General features: G+C 48.1%; 1 protein-coding gene across 10 annotated transcripts in view; it reads right to left on the reverse strand.

The window, feature by feature from the left end:
- The window catches only part of ATG10 (autophagy related 10), a 295,508-nt gene that overhangs the window by 16,382 nt on the left and 255,115 nt on the right, over positions 1-24,011 (reverse strand). Inside the window, exons 7-9 of one of the 10 annotated variants that reach the window (XM_062212465.1) lie at positions 11,498-11,595; positions 10,827-10,935; positions 5,865-5,938 (exon numbers count right to left, since the gene is read on the reverse strand). In XM_062212465.1, coding sequence (XP_062068449.1) covers positions 10,842-10,935; positions 11,498-11,595 — 192 coding nt within the window. In that variant the 3' untranslated portion in view covers positions 5,865-5,938; positions 10,827-10,841. The other 9 variants (XM_062212472.1, XM_062212462.1, XM_062212467.1 and 6 more) reach the window with 9 other exon arrangements.

A 24,011-nucleotide genomic window follows, 5' to 3' on the forward strand; every position in this document is an offset into this window, starting at 1 on the left:
CCATTAGGCTGGGCCCACTCTGGAGACAGCAGTCAGCAGTCGTGAGGGTGGAGCCCTCACTGTCTTCCAATAGAACTGACATCTTAAAGGTCTCACCAGCTCAGCATGGCCGTGCTGGGGCCCGGCTGCCAATGCCGTCGGGGAACACGTCATATCCAAACTATTGCAATGACACGGCCGGCAGACCCTGCAAAATGCACACTCAGATTCTCCTGTGACCGCAATGGTTAAGCTAATTCTGGTCATTTTAAAGGAAAGGGCCCAGAATCACTGGGAGAGGTAGGATCAGCAAAAGTGTAGGGGCCAGCACTGTGGTGTAGCTGGTGAGGCTGCAGCTGCCTGCAGTGCCGGCATCCCATATGGACACCAGTTTGAGTCCTGGCTGCTCCACTTCTGACCCAGCGCCCTGCTATGACCTAGGAAAGCAGTGGAAGATGACCCAGGTGTTTGGGCCCTGCACCTGCATGGGAGACCCAGAAGATGCTCCTGGCTCTTGGCTTCAGATCGGCACAGCTCTGGCTGTTGCAGCCATTTGGGGAATATACCAGTGGATAGAAGACCCCTCTCTTTCTGCCTCTGCCTCTTAAATAAATCAATCTTCAAAAAAAAGGGGGGAGGGGGCGGTAGACAGCCCTACCCTCAGGAGTAAAAGCAAACGACAAAAAGTCAGCATCTGAGAAAGAGGTAGGAATAGGTGGAATTGATCAAATACAAATATCCAGTGTGCACCTGTAAAAACAAATGGTGTCTTTGTTGTGACTGTGAGTGCCTCTAAAGTATTTGGAAAATGCTAGGAAGAAACGGTTCAATGGAACCAATGTGGCCACACTTTGGTAAATGTACTATTCCCTCTACGTTTTGTTTTAGAAGGCTTTTGTTTAATAATCTTCATAGGTACAGCTTTTAGATTTTAGTGGTTCTTCCCCTCATACCTGTCCTCCCACCCCCACTCCTGTCCCACCTCCTATTCTCTCTCCCATCCCATTCTTCATTAAGATTCATTTTTAATTATCTTTATATACAGAAGATCAACTCTATACTAAGTAAAGATTTCAACAGTTTGCACCACACAGACACACAAAGTATAAAGTACTGTTTGAAGACAAATTTTACCATTAATTCTCATAGGACAGCTCATTAAGGACAGAGGTCCTAAATGGGGAACAAGTGCACAGTGACTCCTGTTGTTAATTAAGCGGTTGGCACTCTTACTTATGACGTCAATGATCACCCGAGGCTTTTGTCATGAGCTGCCTAGGCTATGGAAACCTTTTGAGTCCACGAACTCCATCAGTATTTAGACAGGGCCATAGGCAAAGTGGAAGTTCTCTCTTCCCTTCAGAGAAAGGTACATCCTTCTTTGATGGCCCCTTCTTTCCACCAGGATCTCATTCACAGAGATCTTTCATGTAGGTCATTTTTTTTGCCACAGTGTCTTGGCTTTCCATGCCTGAAATGCTCTCATAGGCTTTTTAGCCAGATTCAAATGCCTTAAGGGCTGATTCTGAGACCAGAGTGCTGTATAGGGCATTTGTCATTCTATGAGTCTGTTGTATGGCCCACTTCCCATGTTCGATCAGTCTCTCCTTTTTAATTCTATTGTTATTAGCAGACACTTGGTCTTATTTATGTGATCCCTTTGACACTTATTCCTATCTTTATGATCAGTTACACACTTAAAATGATCACTTTAACTAGTAAGATGGCATTGGTACCTGCCAACTTAATGTATTCCCTTTACTTTTACCTATGCTTGAAGTTTGCCATCATAATTTTTAAAATCACATGCACATACTAATTGTTTAATGGTCACGCTGGGCACACTAGAGCCAGTACATGGATGGCTGGGTCTTATAGGGGGCACAGTGGAGATGCTGGGCCCTGCAAGTGGCAGAAAGCAACTGAGGACACTACACCTAGGGCCCTGTGACGTGTTAACCTATCGGGAAGAACCCTTGCAAGAACAACAATAACGTTCAACCAAGTAATAAAAACAAAGTAAAATAAGATCATTTTCAAAGATTTAAGGGACAGATAAAACACAAACTGCCTCTGGGAATGTCAAATCGGGAAACCTCACTACTGAACAGTGATGTGATGTGACAGCCTTTGATCTGATGTCCCCAGCAAGTTGTCTCACCAAAGAAACAAGTGTGAGCCAGTTTCTGCACGCACTTCCCATCGCTGTTCTGAGAGCTCTCGGGGGAAAGGGGCTTTGCCTGCCCTCTTGAGCACTGTACCCCTGGAATGGACCCTACCACGCAGGGTCAGTGCCGAATGTTCAACAAGCAGCAAGGAATTCCAGACAACTAGCAGTCAAATGATAGGAGAATTATTTGGTACATTTTTAAAGATTTATTTATTTTATTTGAAAGGCAGAATTACAGAGAGAGAGAAAGAGAGTCTTCCATCCTCTGGTTCACTCCCCATATGGCCACAATGGCCAGAGCTGCACCGATCTGAAGCCAAGAGCCAGGAGCTTCTTCCTGGTCTCCCATATGGGTGCAGGGGCTAAAGGGTGCTTGGGCCATCTTCCACTGCTTTTCCCAGGCCACAGCAGAGAACTGGATTTGTTTTTGTTTGTTTGTTTTTTGACAGTCAGAGTGGACAGTGAGAGAGAGACAGAGAGAAAGGTCTTCCTTTTGCCGTTGGTTCACCCTCCAATGGCTGCCGCGGTAGTGCACTGCGGCCGGCGCACCGCGCTGATCCGATGGCAGGAGCCAGGTGCTTCTCCTGGTCTCCCATGGGGTGCAGGGCCCAAGGACTTGGGCCATCCTCCACTGCACTCCCTGGCCACAGCAGAGAGCTGGCCTGGAAGAGGGGCAACCGGGACAGGATCGGTGCCCTGACCGGGACTAGAACCCGGTGTGCCGGTGCCGCAAGGCAGAGGATTAGCCTAGTGAGCCGCGGCACCGGCCGAGAACTGGATTTGAAGTAGAGCAACCAGGACTTGAACAGGTGCCCGTATGGATGCTGGCGCCGCAGGTTACCTACTACGCCACAGTGCTGGCCCCTGGTATGTTTTGTTTTTAAAAAAGAGCCAGAGTTACAGAGAAGGAGAAACAGAGAGAGATCTTCCATCAGCTGGTTCATTCCCCAAATGGCTGCAACAGCCAGGGCTGGGTCAGGCCAAAGCCAGGAGCCTGGAACTTCATCTGGGTCTCCCATGTGTTGACAGAGGTCCCAGCACTGGGGCCATCCTCTGCTGCTATCCCAGGTGCACTAGTAAGGAGCTGGATCAGAAGTGGAACAGCCAGGACTTGAGCCAGCACTCAAATGCAATGCTGGCATCATGGGCGGCAGCTTAACCCACTGCACCACAACACTGGCCACAGTGCGTTTTGATGTGGAAGAAATCCTAGTCTTTCAAATTCTATTTTCAAAGAACATTAAGTGACACGAGAATATGTTCCAGATATTAAGTTAAATGGAAAAAAATCAGGATGTAAAACCATATTCAGAGTGGTCTTTAATGTGTTTAAAAGAGTATAAGGAACTACATCAAGATTTTAATTGAATGTATCTCTGGGTAATACACACACTTACATGATTTTTAAATTTTCTCCTTCAGTCTCCTGCATTTTCCAAGTGATCCATAAGGCCTCAAATGTTTTTAACAAAATGAACTTTGTTGCCCAGTCTGTGGGTGGAGTGTGCACCTCACAAGAAGTATTGAAGCCTTCCTGGATCCCTCTCGTCCAAGTCCCCACGCTCCCTGGCACAAGTTTGGAGCATTTCCTCACAACCACTCTCCCGTTTTTCGCCCACGTAAGGATTTAGACTGACAGACAGCGTGTGGTGGCAGTGTGTTTTTATGTAAACAGTATCAAGTCTCGGTCTATGTCACGCTGTGCTACAGCAGACTGGGTGATTTCTGAGCAGACATGTGTTGATTCACCATTCTGAAGGCCGGGCAGTGTGAGAACATGGCAGCAGGGCCTGGTGAGCGCTGTCCTGAGGCATCATACCGTGGCGGAAGGCATCCCTTACCTGGGAGCGTGTGCAGGAGGGGGCCACACGGGTCCTTCTGTCAGGAACCCACCCTCGAGAAAACAGCATTAATGCAGTCCTACGGACAGAGCCCTCATGGACCCTCACTGCTTCAGGGCCCCACCCTGAATTAAATTCAATTAAGTGGCAATTAAGTTCCTAACACATGCTTGTTTGGGGGACACCGCAGGACCATTCATACCACCGGACATAGCTAGCAGCTGGTTTTTGTTCTAACCCCACGTTCTGGTCAGGGGCTCTGCCATTGGATCCCTGGAGAATGAATGATTCCCCGTGTTTTACTCAGACATTTCCATACGGATGAGCAGGAGAGGGCCTGGGCTCCCTCTTCCTGTACCTTTTGAAGGAGGGTTGTGGAAGCTATACCTCACTCTGCTGCTGCTGGTGGGATGGAGAAATCTTCCCAGGGATAAGGCGGGTGGCTCTTCCCGCAAGAAAGAGGCAAGTCCAGTCCCTGGTACCCCGAGAAAGGAGACTGGAGCCAGGCCTCATGGGGACTCCCAGTTTAGGACCTAAGGCATGGCCAAGTCATGACACGTGTCTCCTCTCCCACCAAGTTCTGATTCTCAAATGTCTCTGACATTGGTTTCTCTCCTCACTGCCTTAGCTTAGGAACTCAGTACCTCATCAGCTTCTTGGCCTCTGTCCGGTTTCTTCCCCTCTCCTCCTTTTCTAAGCACTTAAAAAAAGACTATTTAATTTGAAAACAAGAGTGACACACAGAGAAGTATTCTTCATCCTCTGGTTCCCTCCCCAAAATGCTCACAGCAGCCAGGGCTGGGCTAGACCAAAGCCAGGAGCCAGGAACTCCATCCGGGTTTCCCATGTGGGTGGCAGAAATTCAAGTACTTGAGCCATCATCAGCTGCTTCCCAGGCACATTAGCAGGGGGCTGGATCAGAAGTGGAGCAGCCAGGATTTGAACTGCCCTCCCCCCCCATATGGGATCTCGGCAGCACTTAACCCTCAGTGCTCCAACATCAGCTCCTCTCTCCCTTCTAATCCATCCTGTAAACCACTGCCGAATGAGTCCTCCAAAAACAACTCCAGATACTCCCCTCCGCGTGCTACAAGTTTCAGGTAGGGTAAATTGGATCTCACCCGTAGGTCGTGGCACAGCCTTCCACAGCTGCTACCTCCAATGCTCTTGTCCCTTTAGTCTCTTATCAAATTCCTCTCTGTCCTTCAAGTCCCACTCTCTGGGGTCTGTCTTGAGCTCAGTGATCACCCACAAATTCAGATATTTCATAAAGATTTGTCAGGTGCCACCAGGTCCCAGACACCCCACAAAAGCCCGCAGTTCCCCTGTAAGTAGCGATGCACCAGGACTGGACCTGTGTGCACGGTGCCTTTCCGTTGAGTTATCAAGGCGTGCTTTGTGCCGTTTCAACTTCTGCCTCCTAGTTAGAGTTCCCAGTGACTTCTGTGCAGGTGGAGGGCGCCAAGTGCTCCAGGGGCTCCAGGCACGCACGGCGCTGCTGTAGGGTTGTCGTTATGAACGTTATGCTCGCCTGAATGTAGTGATGCGTGTGAGTTTTTATTCGCGCACAAAACGGGACTGGGTGGGCTCTGGAGGGACTTCTGCTCTAGCGGTCTAGAATACAGAGCCGGAACAGGACACTAGATGTCGCTACTGACAACAGAAAAGGGGAGGCCCGGGCTCCGCGTAGCAGCGGGGCTGTAAAAAAGCTACCACGTTGAAGAAGGCAGACGAGAAAAACGCTTCCACGGAGAAGCCCTGTAAACATGCAGGGGTGCGGCTCCCTTCGGAGGCCCAGTGTGCGAGAAACCAGCGCAGTGCCCTGGCGCGGTAACTAAGCGCCTCCTCCTTACCGGGAAGCCGGCAGCAGCCCACGCGGGGGATCAGAGGGGCCTCGCACTGGAAGGCAGCTCATGTTTCCCTGAGTGTGCCGATTTCTGGCTGTTCCCTGGAGATAAAACACGGTGTATTTCACGACCCAACACACAGAGATATCATATAAATGACACGCACACTGTCATGTGCTGCATGATCACACACACACACACACACACACTGTTGTACACTGCATATTCACACACACACACACACACACCATCATGCACAGCACAGTGACACTGCAGCCCACGATGGGCTGCACTGAGATGGTGTATACCCGACAGCCTAGGTGTCAGTAGGCCCCCATTTCGGTCTGTGATACCCACATGGTCACAGCCCAACAACTCATTTCTCAGAACATATTCCCACTGTCAAGCGATGCGTGAATGCAGCCGAAACCAAAGTCTTGCGAAATAAGCACCCTCTTACTGTGTGCCACGCCATTTGCTAATTTCTCATTTATGTATTCATTTAAAAAATAATGGTCATAATCCAATACCTTGATTTAATGATCTAATATACTTCCGTCTATTAACACACAGCTCACAGAGGCACCGCGACGTGCCTCAGGGAACACGGTAAGCCAGGGCTCAAGGCGTTTAAGCTTGTTTTGGGGGGCACGTGTAAAAAGCCAAGTGTCCCAGCCCCTCCTCTGCCCTCCTTGGCTGGTACAAACAACAAAACATGGACAAAGTATATGTGTGGTTAATTATATGCAACAGTCATTTCAAAAGTGCAGGTTCTTCCTAAGACACAAATGGCATCATTTTAGCTTCTCTACTTGAATGGCTCTTGGTGACTTTTGAGCCAAACACAGATTCTCAGTGTGCCTCCAGACCCAGCTCTGAGGTGCCAGCCAGCAGATCTTCCTTTTGCTGGTTCACTCTCCAAATGTTTGCAACAGTGGGGCTGGGTCAGGCCAAAGCCAGGAGCCCTGAACTCCATCCAAGTCTCCCACATGGGTGGCAGGGACCCAAGCACTTGAGCCATCACCTGCTCCCTCCTGGGGTGCACATTAGCAGGGAACTGGAAGCAGAAGCAGAAGGCCTGCACGTGAACCAGGCACTCTGATATGGGAGGTGGGCTTGCCCTGCGCATCTTAGCCACTGTGCCAAATGTATGCCCCTGAAAATGGGAACATTTTGTCAAGCCCAAATTAAGGTTTTTTATGTGAAAAAATTCTGAAAGTGGCGCTGCCTGAGGAGATGTATTTGTGTGGGTGTTGGGGGCAAGGGTGGGACTTCCCTGTCTTCAGAACTTCCTGCTGCTGCTGATGAACTTTTAGGTCTTCACCGAGCAGAGAGAAGAAACCTGAATCTTTTTAAGAAACCCAGTGCGGGCTGCTGCTGGGCCGTCTCAGGATCCGCTGGCACAGGAGAAGCAGTGCCTCCAGACTGCCGACACCCAGAGGACACAGCGTTCTGTGCTCTGTGCTCCGGTCATGGCCTGGCTGGACACAGGGCTTGCTGAGAAGTCTGCGTTTACTCTGGGGAGCGTGGCGGGAGGAACCCCTGGTGCGGGTGGGAAAGCCGTTCCGTGGTAAATACCAAAATGCCCTGCAAGCACGTAAGCAGGAATATGTGCAGCTCAGCGATTTAAAATTCACTTTAAGCTTTCCTAGCAGATCGCGTTAACCCTTTCCCCACCTCCGTTCCCTTTGTGAATGTGCAGCCCTTCCCCTGCCGATGGGCACTGGGGGTGCTGTCACGGCAGATAAGCCCTTCATCCCACCTGGCTCCCCACAAGCGGGCCATGGTCTGTCTTCTGTTGCTATCACAAAGTACCTGGGCCTGGGTAATTTATAAGCAAAGACATTTATTTTGACTCATATTTATGGAGACTGGGAAATCTGAGAAAATGGACGGGGAAGCAGGTGCCGTCAGAACAGGGGACCTGGGGCCCGGCCTGCTGACCACACCGGCTCTCTCCAGAATGAGCTCTCCCAGGGCTGCCTTAGTGTCTTGAGGACTGAGTGATGCCCGTGGAAGGCCCCACTGCCTCTCAGCGTGGTGGCCCTGGGAATCCAATCTCAACACGCACTGCGGCAGACACAGCTCACGTTCCAGCTGCAGCAGCCATGAACCAGTGTCCTAGGCTTCCCTACTGTCCACCTACATGCGGTCCCTGGCTTAGGATGGGTCCACTTAGGACTTCTCAACTTTAGGATGATGTGAAAGTGATAAGCCTTCATTAGAAGCCAACCTTTGATTTCTTTCTGAAAGATTAATTTGACTGAGGTGTGTGGGGGAAGGGTATCTCTTCCATCTACAGGTTCACTCCCCAGATGGCCACAATAGCCAGGTCTGGTCCAGGCTGACTCCAAGAGCCAGGAGCTCCATCTCCCCACGTGGGTGCAGGGGCCCAAGCGTTTGGGCCATCTTCTGCTGCTTTCCCAGGCACACTATCAGGAAGCTGGATCAGAAGCAGCATAGTGGGGACTCAAACCAGCACTCTGATCCGGGAAGCCGGCATCACAGGTGATGGCTTAATCCACTCCGCCAGAATGCCAGCCCAGGCTGTTGCACTTTGACTTTCTCCCAGGCCAGGGATATGTGGGAAAAGGCTCACTCCTGGCGCTGAGCAGGGGCAGTGAGCACAGGTCCCGGCAGCCATGAGATCACGAGGGAAAGCTGCTGACACTCCACCCTGAACTGTGCTGCCAGCACGTTTTGGAGAATCTGCTTCTGCATCTCCTCATGCCTACAAAACGCCCGTCAGTGTGCACCAGTATACACTGTGGGGCACGCATTTGGCCTAGTGGTCAGGTGCTGGTTAGGATGCCCGCATCCCATACTGCAGTGCTGGGTTCCAGTCCCAGCTCCACTCCCGACACCAGCTTCTTTCTCATGTGCACCCAGGGAGACTGCAGCTCATAGTCCAAGTGGATGGGGTTGCTAGAACCCAGCTTTGGCTCCAGGTAGGGGCTACAGAAGGCATTTGGGGAGTGAAACAGCTGTTGGGAGTTCCCTCTCTTAACTCTCTCTCCCTCCGTCTCTCAAATAAATTAAGTGCATTTCTTAAAAAACAGGGTTTGTGCAACATGGTTTCACCCAGCTGTAGGCTAGTACAAGTTTCATGGGCACAGTGGGCAAAGCTGCGTTGGGGAGGGTAGGGGGACTGAGTGAGTGCTGCTTGCCAAGCGTTTGTTTTCTGATGAAGCTGTCAGGAGTTAACACCATGGTCAGCTGAAGAGCACCTGCAACACCCAGACAATTCCTGTGTGTGCAGGGCTACAAAAGGCCTCTGGAGACAGAGCGACGGCACAGTCAGCTTGGTCTGCGAGCTCCCCCAGGACGTGTGCTGTGTGCATCGGCATCACCAGGGCTGTTTCCCAAGGTGGCGTGTGTAGCTGCCCGAGTCCTCGAGTGATTCCAAAGGCCGTGTCTTTCCACGGAAAGGCACTGATATAGACGCTCTAAAGACACAATTGCAGCTTTCTCCTCATTTCAGCCCCTAGCAAATTAAAATGAAAGGCAAAATAAGCAACCAACACAGAACATTCTTCCACTTAGGTTCAGCATAAAACTCTTCATAACGAGTTTAATGCTATTAAACTCATGCACAGGCTGAGCGAGGACAATCAGACGTCAGAAATGTGAGCACTTACTGCACATTTGTGTACTACTGTGCGTACTTTCTCACACGCTGAGGACCCCAGCCCCTTCTGAGGTCACTCGACAGAGTCCCCTGAAGGTGAAGGGGACAGGGAGACTTGCTCATGATACCCCAGTCAGTACAGCACAGCAGCTGTGGGTCTGATAAACAGAGGACAAAATGCCTATTGTTTTACTACTGTAGGTAAAAAGAATTTTTAATCTTTAAACATTTCCTACAGTTTTTTTTTAAACTACTAATGTCTATAGTGGTTAAGATGTTTGTATCCTGATCAGTGTCTGTGTTTAACCCCAGCTTTGGCTCCTGAGTCCAGTTTCCTGCTAATGCAGATCCTGTGAGGCAGCAGCGATGGCTCGGGTAATCGGGTCCCTGTCACTCATGTGGGAGACCTGGATGGAGTCCCAGGCTCCCAGCTTTGACCGTGGACCAGCTGTGGGCACTGCGGGCGCTTCTGGAGTGAACCAGCCTATGGGAGCACTCTCTGTCTCTCTTGCCTATCAAAAAACAAAGCCAGAATTGTCTCTCTCATAACTGTGTTTTTCTTTATTCTGTATCTATCTACACATACACTTCTGTAATAAAATAGAAACAATATATTGTTTCTGAGGTTGACTGTAGGAGAATAATGTAAGACAGGCCACACAAAGTAATATTAATTTCAGAGCTATATAAATCCTCTTTTAATTTTCACACATTGTCCATTGCAACGATAACACAAAGACATTTCTCCACCATCATCCACATTAGGAACAGGGGTGTGAAGTGCCCCGGAAAACCATGACCTGCGAGTGCCCTAAAGACGTCAGTCTTCTGAGGATTGCACAGTTAGATTCGTTTTTTTCCCTACTTCTACTGATTTGTGTCTTGGGTACATTCCTCCTAAACATCCAGCGTATCAGACATCAGCGGCTGCAGACATTCACTTCCAAGGGACAAAGCAGTCCCTGGGGAGAAGGACTGTCTCACAGAACCGGTCCCAGCAACACCAGGCTGGGCGGGAAAACTCCTGGCATTCTAAGCCCAGCAGAAGAATCTGGAGGCCAGGAACAAAAGACAAGAAGGAAAGAAGCTTCACTGGGCAGGGCTTATTTTGGGAACATCAGCACTGAAGACAGAGCATCCCCCACCCCCTGGCTGGGCGAGGGCCACTTTGATGACAAAGGTAAATGCTTCCTAAGGGGTGGAGCTGGGCACTGACTGGAAAACTGACAAACACGCTAGTGGCCGGCCCAGTGGGGCTGAGAGCCAGCGCGGTGTGTGGTGGGGCCGGCAGGACATACGTGAGCGTAGCAGACACGCTGTGAGCTTGGAGCACAGCACGAGGCCCAGGCTTCTCTTCCTACCTTCATGTCCACGTGTCACATGTCCTGAGAGGCGGCCTGGGCGTAACTCAGAGGTAGGTTCAGCCCCACCACCGGCCCCACGACGCTCAGCCACGAGGTGATGTAGTTCCTAGGAGACACGGAAGTATTTAGACCAAGAGCAGAAAAGCCAGCCAGTCACCCACAGGAACAGCGGTGAGGCCTCCTGCACACAGGCGGGCCTGGCGCCAGGAAGACGGAGGGCCTCTGGCTAGGGGAGTTAAAGGGCGAGGTGAGGCACGGGGGCTCCTGACTCCCCTTGGGGACCCAAAGCCTTCCCTAAAACATACAACAGTCACTAAGGTGGCACAGTGCAGTGACACGAGCATGGCTCTGAAGCTATAGTCCCAGATCCGTCACCCAACTCGCTGTGTGACCTTGGCCACGTCACATAACTCCTTCGCTTTAGTTTGCTCTTCCATAAACTGGGTAAAATAATGGTACAGAGCCTATGGGGGTGTTATAAAAATCCAGTGTGTTATTATATATAAAACTTTTCTAACAGCACCTAGCATGGTAAAAATCAATACGTGTGAACCATTATTATTATTACAAAGCATATTTCTTTTTTAGCCTGGCTTTTACAGTCACATGGAAGATTTACACTTTTAAAATCAGAGTCAAGGCCAATGTATCTTCATGGTGTTTCTTACCTATTGATTTTCTGAGGATTCTTTAACACAGGAGTCATGAATTCATTTGTCTTGCAAGGATGGAGTACAAAAAAGGGTTGGCCAAGTATTGGATGCTCCTGTAAGAACCAGGGTTGCCAGTGTGAGCCACATTCAAAGTTCAAATAATCTGGTTTATCTTAATCAAACAGATAATCTGGAACACTCCTTGAACATAAAGAGTTCCTTTTAAATTCCAAGTTACTCAGTGAACACACGAGGTTGATTTCCTGTTATTGCTAGGGCAAACATGAGAAGCTGGGGAGAAGGAGCCAGCCACTGACAAAGCGGCACAGTCGGGTATGGTGTGGCTCAGGGTTTTGTTGACACAGTGCCACCTATAGCTCTGTGTGGTCAGTGCCCTCTCGCTGCTGGCCACCGCTTCTCCTTGGCCCATGATAACTCTGCAGGTTTTCGTCAAGGAAGTCCCTGATGCCCACTGCACTGAACTTCTCAACCATGCATGCACCCAGCTCTCTGTCAACAAGAAGGGAAGCAAACATCACTTGTGTGTTTTTACAGATGTTTGTCAACATACTAATCCTCGCAGGCCTAACAATATACAGCGCCAGTGGGTACACATGCAGAGAGTAGATGGGTGGGAAGATGGCCTGCACTATTTAAATTGTTCTACTGTCCATGTGTGCATGCTGTGTGCATGTATGTGTGTGTCTCTTTAAACTTCCCTTTGCACCTGTTTCTCTCCTGTCTCTCTCAAACCTATGGCTAGGGCTCCTGCTATAAGCTAAGAGCCCTGTGGCATGACTCCACTGTCCAGCTTCTTGTCTCCGCTGCTGCTCTGCTTCGGGCAGCTCAAGGAGAAGCAGATCACGGAGCCGATCGTGGGAAGGACTATGTGGTTGTCCCTGCTGCCTCCACCTCTCCACCCCAAACAGCCTGCCTGCACACATGTGCACACACGAACTCTCTGTAACAGGAAGGGGCAGTTCCACTGGCACTGGTGTCACGAGTAAGGAGGCGCGGGCAGGAAGAAGGACAACTGACCCTTAGCTGCAAGTCACTGCGTGCAGCTGGCATCTTCTCCCCAAAGCCCACCTCCGGCTGCGTTTGCCCTGCAGCCCATCAGCTTCCTCTCTGTCCCCAGCCCACCCTGACTGGCCCCGGGGCTCACGGCTCAGACGCGTTATGCCTAGGGGAAGTCCTGTCCACCTTGATTCTGGCCTCCTACCCTCCTTAAACTACTATGAATTAATTCAACATACACTTATCGATCATCTCTTATGTGTCTGCCAGGAACGGCTCTAGATACGGTTACGGAGCCCACTGTCTCCCTAGGATAAACAAAGTTTCTGATCCCATGGAACTTAAGATTCCAGAGCAGGTGACAGGCAACAAGCACACAGAACACATTAATAAACAGCATAACACAGAGAGCAATAGCTCTGTGAAGAAACAGCGGGTTTACAGGATCTCGGAGGGACCGTGGTGATGTCTGACTTGGACAGAGTGGAGACCTCACTAAGGAGGTGTGCAACGGACTCAATGTCTGTGTCCCCCTAGCCCTGAAAGAGGTGCTTCTGGGAGGGGTCACTGGGAAGTGACCAGATCATGAGGGTGGAGCTCTCAAGGTCAGGATTAGACACACCACCCTAAGGGCTCCCCCACCTTCTTCCCATGATGTGACAACAGAGTGGGTAGATGCCGGATCTGCCAGCACCCGACACTGGGCTCCTCAGCCTTTGAACTGTGAGAATTATGATGTATGCTGAAGCCACCGAAACTACGGTGCTTCTGTTATAGCAGTCGAAACCCACTAAGAATAAAAATCGACCACGCAGAGGTCTGGGACAGTGTGCTGAGGCAGAAGGACTCCAGAAAATGAGCTCAGGAAATGCAAAGAAATTTTAGAATTATCCTGGACTTAAATAATTATTATGTTTATAGAGGATTGGGATTTTTCTTAAAGATTTATTTATTAATTTTAAAGAGTTACACAGAGAGAGAAGGAGAGGCAGAGAGAGAGAGCGAGAGAGAGGGATCTTCCATCTGCTGGTTCACTCCCCAATTGGCCACAACGGCCAGAGCTGCGCCGATCTGAAGCCAGGAGCCAGGAGCTTCTTCCTGGTCTCCCACACGGGTGCAGGGGCTCAAGAACTCAGGCCATATTCTACTGCTTTCCCAGGCCATACCGGAGAGCTGGATCGAAAGTGGAGCAGTCAGGACTCGAATTGGCGCCCATAGGGGATGCTGGCACTGCTGGCGGTGGCTTTACCTGCTACACCACAGTGCCGGCCCTGGAGGATTGGGATTTTAAGAGCTAAATGTTGTCTCAATTCTTCCTGTATGAGTTACATAATCACCGATGGAAGGAATGAAGAGCTGTAACCCAATTTGATTGACAGGAAGCCGTAATTCTTTCCTTAATAAGATGAAATCCGGGGGCCGGCAATGTGGTGTGGCAGGTAAAGCCTCCACTTGCAGTGCCAGCATCCCATATGGATGCTGGTTTATGTACCAGCTGCTCCACTTCCGCTCCAGCTCCCTGATAATGCACCTGGGAGAGCAGTGGAAGATGGCCCAAGTCCTTGGGTCCCTGCACCCACGTGGGAGTCCTAGAAGAAGCTCCTAGCTCCTGGCTTCAGACCAGCCCAGCTCTAGCCATCAAGGCCATTTGGGGAGAGAAACAGTAGATGGAAGACCTTTCTCTCTGCTCTTTGTCTCTCCCTGCTTCTCTCTCTCTGTAACTCTACTGTTCAAGTAAATAAATAAATATTTAAAAAAGAAGTAAGATGCAATCCAGAGCTCCAAGACTGACTGGGAGGGGACACTCCCAGTGAGGAGGGTCAGTGTAACCACACAGTCTCCAGCTGTCCAACACTAACTGGCCCCGCAACATCTTTGAAGGTTATCATGACCACTTTCACACGGATCTCATGGGAGCCCAGCTTTCCAGAGCGGAGGCAGAAAGGACTATGCAAACTTTAAGTTTGGGGGTACTGTGAATTAGAAGAAGCAACAGGACTCCCACTGATCCAGACTTGTTACAAGGCTGGTGCCTACGTGAGTCGTGTGAGACACTGAGACTGGCTGGGCCTTCTCTTCCTGGCCTACACAGGGTGGAAGCACTCACTCCACCACCAAGGGTGTCTTCAGAGAGACATCTCCCTTAGCTCCCAGTGCTCCCTTCCTGGAGGACCTGGGGGCCACCACGAGCATCAGCTTCCTCGGACAGTCAAGACCTTGCCTCTTACAGGCCTGTGGCACAACCGCCACAAGACAACAGAACAACCGTGCACAGTGCACACCCACGATGCACGCACAGCGCACACCCACGATGCACACACAGCGCACACCCACGATGCACGCAAAGCGCACACCCACGATGCACGCACAGCGCACTCCCACGATGCACGCACAGCGCACTCCCACGATGCACGCACAGCGCACACCCACGATGCACACACAGCGCACTCCCACGATGCATGCACAGCGCACACCCACGATGCACGCACAGCGCACAGCGCACACCCACGATGCACACACAGCGCACACCCACGATGCACGCACAGCGCACACCCACGATGCACGCACAGCGCACAGCACACACCCATGATGCACGCACAGCGCACACCCACGACGCACGCACAGCGCACACCCACGATGCACGCACAGCGCACGACCCACGATGCACGCACAGCGCACACCCACGATGCACGCACAGCACACAGCGCACAACCCACGATGCACGCACAGCGCACACCCATGATGCACGCACAGCACACACCCACGATGCACGCACACCGCAGTGCAGAGCACACTGAGGGCCATGTCCCGCGGCACCTCTGCTCACTGGACACTGCTGTGTGAAGACTCGACCCGCACCCCTCCGAGTCATCTTTGCTCACTCCACAAGCAAGTGGCTGAGAGTGCGCATGAGCACGGAGCCAAGGCCGCCTGGGGAACGCACTGCTCCATCAGTGAGCCGCTCCGAGCCATTTAATGTCTCTGTCTCCTCACCTGACAGCTGAGGCTAATGGCGGCACCTGCCTCACAGACCGACTGTGCCCTTTCAATGCGCAGTACCGAACAGTGCCCATCACATCATATATAGGCTCCTCTTATCCAGCCACTGATCTCTAAACAGACAAGAATAAGAGCCACATATTCAGAATAGGAGCTTAAAGCATCCTGCAATAAAGCCCAATTCAACATATAATACTAGGAACATCAGGTTATGCAGCACAGCTAAAAAAAATCACTGATTAGTCCCTGAAGGTTTGGGAATATTTGACAATAAGTACAACCAAAAGAAAGAGAAGTCAGAGCTAGCCAAAAGCCTAGGAACATGTGGAGACCAGAACTATCAATATCTTGGTATTCAGGTTTAGAGCCAAATTAATGGAAAGTAATTTAAATGAATTTAAGTTAAAATAAAAGCTTAGGCATTTCAAAAACACTTCAGCAATCTACATTTTAATATTCATTTTCCTTAAGCAACATAAAAAAAGGCCTATTAGCATGTAAGGTTATGTTCTAATAAATAAAATGTGTGATGATGCTCACACTAAGTGTTTCTCTAACTAACAGAGACTCCTATGCCATGCGGAGCAAATCAAATGGCTGGGGCACATCTTCAACGCAAGTATGGCCATCTGGAAAAACACTCTTTATCTTCTGCTATATTGGGACCTTATCTCCATGTAATTAAATAGAATATATTTAAATGAATAACTGTCTTCATAAAGATTTCCTTCTTTCTCTCTTTGAAAACAATGTCTTTAAAAAGCAAAAATTAAATTGAATTTTAAAATAAAAATCATCTTTTTAGTAAAATTTCTTTGGTTTACAAAGATCAGGCAAAGAGACGATGATCAGCTTAAAATAGGAATTATAATGAGATATATTTATGTAATATTTTAAGAAAAGTTTTATAAATAAATAACAATAGAAGCAGACTTCCAGCTGTGTCAGAATGAAGAAGTCAGCAAATTCCCCAGAAAATAAGCACAAAACTCAACAGAACTGTCACAACCAAACCATTTCCGTACTAAGAACAAATAAAAAATTTTAGAAGCATTTAATTCATGCTAAGCTGCTAGAATGTCAAGTTGGAAGCCGAGGGAGTCTCCAGCCTTGTTGCCTGCAAACACCCGCCAAGTGCCCTTGAATGCACACCCGGGCCCCGGCTGCATCACCAGGGAGCTTTGACTAGAGCAGAGCTATGCTGCCAGCAGGGCTGACTTACCTCCGGCACACGGCAAGAACTGCCCAGCGCACTGTCTACAGAAAGAGCAAACTAGAGACGAAATGAAAAGGAACAGCCGCAGCTCTACAGGCCAGAGGTTGCTGTCCCCGCCGAAGCAAGCAGCAGCCCTGCCAGAAATGTACCGGGGAGATCCTGGAAATGAGAGTCCTAGAAGGGCAGGATGAGTTCTGCAGCACTGCCAGCTGCTGGGAACTACCCGCACGTCCAGGGCAGACGGGAGAAAGCCTGCTGGGAAGTATCACCAAGGCCGAGTTAGGCGCTACCTGAATTCTGAAGGTGCCTCCAGCCACACACACATCCCTCAGCCTAGGGGAAAGCACCATAGACGTGAGGGAGTTGAGCACAATCCCTGTCCAGTCACTGGCTAACCAAGAAGCTGTACACACCCAGAGCTGGTGACCTTGAGGAAAGCAGACTAAAAAGTAAGGATTAGCAGCCACACTTATGGGGGAGACAAATTTTGCAGACAAAGCCTAGGAAAGTTATGAAAACAAACAAATCAATGGCAAAAGGACAACTCCTGAGAGAACATGTTGGAATCTCGAATTGCTTCAAGATAGTATCCAAAATGTCTAGCTTCTAAAGAAATGCTTGTGACATGCAAAGACACAAAACAGTGCAATGCATCCGGGAGGGGAGGGGGTCCGGGAGGATCCTCTGGACCTCCGCAGGGAACCAGATGCTGGACTTATGGAACCCAAAGCAGCTACTGGAAATGTGTTCAGACTATCAAAGGGGAGAATTATGACAACGACTCTGAAAACAGGTCATCTCCAACAGGAACACAACTCATGAAAAGAACCAAACGAAATCCTACCATTCAAAAGCATAACACCAGAAGTTAAAAATTCAGTGATGGGCTCAACAGTAGATATGAGTTAACAGTAGGAAAAAAAAAAATCAATGGACTTGAAGATGTATTCATAGAAATAATTCAATTAAAAAAAAAAACCAGAAAAGTGAGCCTCAGAGGCCCCTGGGACAACATCAGCTGTATCCACATCCATGGAAAGAAAAGGATAGAAAGGGGGGAAGGCAAAATATTTGAAGAAATATTGGCTGAAAACTTCTAACCTGTAATGAAATACATTGATCTATAGACCCAATGAGCAGAACAAACCTTAAGTAGAAACACAAAGGATCCACACCAAGACACATCATAGTCAAATAATTAACATTAATTTAAAGGCTACTCCTCATCAGTATAGGAGACCACAGAGTAACATTCTCAAAATACTTGGGAAAAATCACGAAAACTGTCAACCCAAAGTCAATGTAACCAGCAAAACTATCCTTCAGCAATGGAGGTAAGATAAATACATTGCCAGGGAAGAAGACCGAGAGAATCCCTTGCTAATAGATCTGCCTAACAGGATATACAAAAGAAAGTCCTTCAAAAATTAATACCACAGGGAACTCAAGTCCATGGAGAAACAAATGAAAAGTCTCATAAATGGTGACTATAAAAGGCTATTTTTCCTTAATTTCTTTAAAAAGACATAATTTTATATGAGCAAAAATCATAATATTATAGTGTTGGGTTTATGACAGCTGTAATATGTAAGACAACAGCAGCTCGGAGGAAGGGGTAAGAAATGTAAGCATATTGGCCAGTGCCGCAGCTCAATAGGCTAATCCTCCACCTGCGGCGCCGGCATTCTGTCCCGATTGCCCCTCTTCCAGTCTAGCTCTCTGCTGTGGCCCAGGAGTGCAGTGGAGGACGGCCCAAGTGCTTGGGCCCTGCACCCCATGGGAGACCAGGAGAAGCACCTGGCTCCTGGCTTCGGATCAGTGCAGTGCGCTGACTACAGCGTGCCAGCCACAGTGGCCATTGGAGGGTGAACCAATGGCAAAGGAAGACCTTTCTCTCTGTCTCTCTCTCACTGTCCACTCTGCCTGTCAAAAAAAAAAAAAAAAAAAGAAAAAAAAGAAAAAGAAAAGAATAAAAAGAAATGTAAGCTATTAAACAAAGTTGTTGTATTTGAACAGAATCGAGTCAGTATTAAGTAGTGCTTTTAGTGTTAGATTGTTAGTAACATGTTTCCCTGTTGTGAAGTGAAATCTTTTCGGTGTGTTGTTAATCATAAGCCCTCTGCTAGCATGTGTCAAAAACATCCACTGTTGGGGCTGGCATTGTGGCATAGCAGGTAAAGCCTCAGCCTGCAATGCTGGGATCCAATACGGGCACCAGTTCTTGTCCTGGCTGCTCCACTTTCTATCTATTAATGACCTGGGAAAAGCAGCAGAAGATGGCCCAAGTGCTTGGGCCCCTGTCCCCCCCATGAAAGACCTGGATGAAGCTCCTAGCTCCTGCCTTCGGCCTGGCCCAGCTCTGGCCATTGTGGTTATCTGGAGAGTAAATCAACAGATGGAAGATTGATCTCTCTCAAAATAAACTTAAAAATCTTAAAACAAACAAACAAAAATCCATCGTTAAGTATGTGCTTAAATGGTACATGGTTCATCACCCAATACTTCCCTTATCCAAAATGCTTTGGGCCAGACCTGTGTCCTGCTTTGGAGCTTTTGGCATTTTTGGAATAACAGTATAGACTTTAATGGGTCAGCATGCTTCACCTCAAAATCTGGAATCCAAAATTCTCCAAAATAGGAAACATCATGTCCTATCAGCACTCAAAAAGTTTGGATTTTGCAGCATTCTGGATTTTGAATTTTCTGATCACATATATTCAATCATATATACGCCTACTGAACAGACAAGGCCGTGAGTTATAATGAACATAATAATGCTCATGTTACACAGAAAATACCAAGTTTTCCGGCTATGGTTAGAAGACATACATTCTATCATTTATTTGCTTAGTGAACTCAAGGCTACTTCTCTCATCATTTTAAACTGATTTAAGCCCAACTCAAGGCAAAGGTGGCTAATCTGGTGGGGCTCTTCATGCTGCAGGAGACAGAATTCAACATCAGCAACGTGACCTGAGCCAATTCTACTTTTTCAGTCACATCCAATCAGCTGCTCCTACAGCCTACTGATTTGCGTTTGGACAAAGTAGGGTAGAGAATTTACAAACAAGGAGGCAAGTGACAGGTGTAGGAAATCAATCTGGATAATATTCTGCACAAGCCATTTTTGTGCAGTGGACACTATGTGTATTTTGCACTTTTTTCCTTCAGATGGCTAGAACCAGGGATGAAACCGTCTCTAGCTGGCTTAGGAAGTATATGTTGGAATTCAAAGAAATCTAAACTCTTACGCCTTCTCTGTTTCACATGCCTTTTTTAGAACTGGAAGGACCTGGGCCATCAGGATCCTTTTCTGCGACATTTCTTAGATCAATTGTGAGGTAAATTCGTGTCAAAGTGCTGGCATCTGCTGTCTGTACTAATGAACTGAGCAGATCCTCGCTGAGAAAAATGTCTGCATGGGAATGCACACAGCCAGTGAACTGTACGAGGCTTACAACTCAATAAACACTTCTCTTGGAACAAAGTCCTGCTAACTGGGTTTCTGTGGAAATAGAAACGCGCTGGATTCGCTCCCTGCAACTCCTGAGGAGTTATGCAGGCACGTTCCCTGATGCCGTGTAATTTAGCAATGGTTAAATGTCTCATAAAATAAGTCTGACATGAACACTGTGAGCTGGTTTCAGGACTATTCGATGGGACTGTCACAAGGAGATGGTAGTGCTGCATCTCCACTCTTACTTGTCATATTGTGATGAGTCACTCAGTTCGTGTCTTCATTTCCTTGGCTCCCTGGGAGGGCACAGATGTAATTTCACATCCTAAGCTTCCATCCAGGTTCACATTCCACTCTGATCAAATTTGTCTTCCACTCTGGGAACACACCCTGGAAATGGGAGCATGGTGTCTCCCTCTTCCCACCCGTTCCAGCAGGGGGAGGAGAGAGATGATGGGGCACACACAGGATCAGGCTCCTGCCACAGGAACTCTTGGATGAAGGCTTTACTACTGCCACATCAGGGAGCAGGACGAAGAAAGTGCGTTTGGGTACAGTTATCCTTGTAGTAAGGGACAAAGCCCTCCACAGCTCCAGAGTCCACAGCTTATACCGCACCTCCTCATCTCTCCGAACAGAGGGGGCATCTAGGATGGTCCCTCACTCTCACTACTGTAGTTCACCTCTTCAAAAACCTATCAATTTATTTTAAAATACAGCTGGCCCTCCATAATCCCAGGTTCTGCATCTGTGCCTTCACCCAAGCATGAATCAAATATATTTGGAAAAACAAACTGCATCTGTGCCACACACATACACACTTTGTTTCTTGTCATTATTCCCTAAACGGTACAGCAGGACAACTATTTATGTGGTGTTTACATTGTAATAGGTGCTAAGAAGGATCCAGAGAGGATTTCAAGTTCACAGGAGGATGTGCAAAGCTTCTATACAAGTGCCATGCCATCTTAACAGCCACACATTCTGGCCTCTGTGGGCAATCCTGGAGCCAGTCCCCAGGGACAGCCAAGGACGCTGCAATGTTTTCACAAACTTGCAAGAACAGTACCCGCAGAGAGTTCAGGAAATGCGGATAAGAACAAAGTATAAAAGGACGACTCCAAACTACCGGGCTGAGAGCTCATCGCCGGGGACTGACTGCAGGCCCTGTTACACTTGCACGGGTGTGGTCTCCCACGCGTGGATCCACTGGGCACTCACTGAGGACCTGCAGTGGCCAGTCCCTCCCTGCGGCTTCTGACCTACTTGGGCAGCTTTGTCTTCTGTTTTACTCACTTCTATCCTCATTTGTCTGCATATACTTTGTGGGGTTTATTCTGCATAAAGAACACGCAGTCTTCGCTTGGCCACAGCATTCTCCACGTTCCCTGTGGTTGAGCAAGCTATGCTGCCCCTATCTTCTCCATCCTTGTCTGTTCCTGTCTGTCTGATCTGTCAGCTTCTAGGAGGAACCCAGATTTCCACTGCGGCAGCTGATGTGTCTATTCCTGCTTGTGGTTTCTCCATCTTTGCTTCAGGTATCCCGAAGCTACAGAAGTGTATCCTCCTAGAGAGCTGACATTTTAATACAGAGTGATCGTATTTATCTACAATTACGCTTTCTGCTGAACGAGGGGTAGATACCTGGCACTAATATAACCACACTAGCTTTCCACTTGTATCATGCATTTAAAATTATTTGACTTCCATTCTTTCTGTGTCTTTATGTCGACTGGGAAAAGAACATAGAAGGATTTGTTTAAATGCACCTTTTTACTCTTCTAACTTGAGTGGTTTGCTCACTTACAGGCTCTGTGAGTACTGCTGAATTTTTATTTCATTCTTCCATCTTAATGGAATTTTTACTGATTCTGTTTTTTAAACTAGTAATTAATGTCACACACTCCCCCCCCACACACACACAGAGAGAGAGAGGGAGGGAGGGAGGGAGGGATGGGGGGGGGAGACAGACAGAAACACCACTGCCCCCCAGGGTAAGCATTAGCAGGAAGCTGGAATCAGGAGCCAGAGCCGCAGTCAGACCAAGGGCACTCAGATATGGCTCAGACGCCTGGACTGACTTCGTAAACTGCTGGCCAAACTCCTGCTCCTCATTCTATTTTTAATGTTTCTTCTTTTCTTTTCTTTCTCCTCCTAAGCTGTTTTCTTTTGGATTGATTGAGTATAGGATTGAACTGTTTTTCCTTGGGGCTGGTGTTGTGTCTCAGCAGGTGAAGCCAACACCTGCAATGCTGGCATCGCATACAAGAACTTGTTCAAGTCCAGGCTGCTCCATTTCCAAGCTGGCTCTCTGCTAATGTGCTTGGGAAAGCAGTGGAAGAAGGCCCAAGCCCTTCAGCCCCTCCGCCCCTGTGGCAGACACGGATGGAATTCCAGAATCCTGGCTTCCTCCTGGCCCAGTGCCAGCTGTTGCAGCCATTTGGGGAGTGAACCAGCAGGTGGAAGACCTTTTTCTCTATCTCCCCCTGTCTCTGAACTCTGCCTTTCAAATAGAAAAAAATAAAATGTTTCTCATTATTTTCTTTTTGTTAAAAAATTATATATTTCTTTAAAGAGCCCCAAATTTTAAAATTTTATGCAATAAAATCTAAAACTATTCAGTATCTTTACCTTTTCCCCAAACAATTCATGTACTGTATTTGTTGAAGTATACTCACATTTTACTATTCTTTTTGCTTCCCATGATTTTGTGTATCTTGATATTAATTCTGGGATCTCTTTCTCTGTCTATGAAATACCAGGGCACTTCACAAAGTTCATGGACAGTGCAATTAAAAGATAAAGTGGAATTAAAAGATACATTTAATTTGGTACAAAAAATTTGAAATCCAAGCATGTGAGGGGCCTTCAAAATGTTCATGGAAACTGTATATTACTAAAGAATGGTGCATGCATTTCAAGATGTTTTTGCAACAAAATAAAACTCTTCTAATTCCATTTTCCATGAATGTTTTCAATCTCCTCACATGTTCTTCGGAACACGCTCTGTGAATACCTGTAGGTAGTAAGTGACCCTATCCCCGTGAATGCTCTATTTCTCCCTCATTTTACAGGTGTAAACTTCCACGTTGCAATCATATGCTCCCAGCACATGGGTTAAGTTATCTCATTTTCCTCTGACTTACATTTTTCCTGTGTAGAAGTCAACTACCCATCAAACGGCTGCTCCTGTAGGGATCCTCTCCTTCCCTCGGGCATTCGACGAGACTGTGTCTAGCTGTGGGTTTCTTCCCATGTATCCCGCCGAAGCCTCACTGAGCCTCCAGAATCTAGTGCCAGCGTCTTTCCAACAACTCTGGGAGACCCTCGCCACTGGCTCTTTGAAAAGAGCCAGCCCCTGGCTCTCTCCCATGTCTCCTCCCCCAGCTCCTAGTCTACATCTCTTCACCCCCGCCATCCCTTGTACCCCTTAACCTGTTCTCACATTTACTATCTCTTCTTCACTTTTTTGCCACAATGCGTAAATTTCTTCTTCTAGCACATTAATGTTCCTTTTAACTGTACTTACTTACATTTTAGTCTAGACCTAATTACACATTTTCTAAACATTCTATTATTTCTTAAATTTGCTTGATCATTTTCTATAGTCTCTTATTATTTCACACTTTCAGTATTTTTAGCCATCTAAAAAATGCACTGAACATCTTTATATTTTGCGACAAAAAGTTTCAGTACCTGAATTTGTGGGTCTGGTACTGCAGTCTGTTGTCTCAACTGGCTCTCAGTCTGAACGGCTTGCTATGACCTCTGTGCTTTCTAACTGTGAACTTATAGCAGGACTATTTATACCACGATTCTCTGAGGCTTAGGATGGAGAG

This window comes from Lepus europaeus, chromosome 15 (genome assembly GCF_033115175.1).
Source record: "Lepus europaeus isolate LE1 chromosome 15, mLepTim1.pri, whole genome shotgun sequence".
In the NCBI taxonomy this organism is placed as follows: Eukaryota; Metazoa; Chordata; class Mammalia; order Lagomorpha; family Leporidae; genus Lepus; species Lepus europaeus.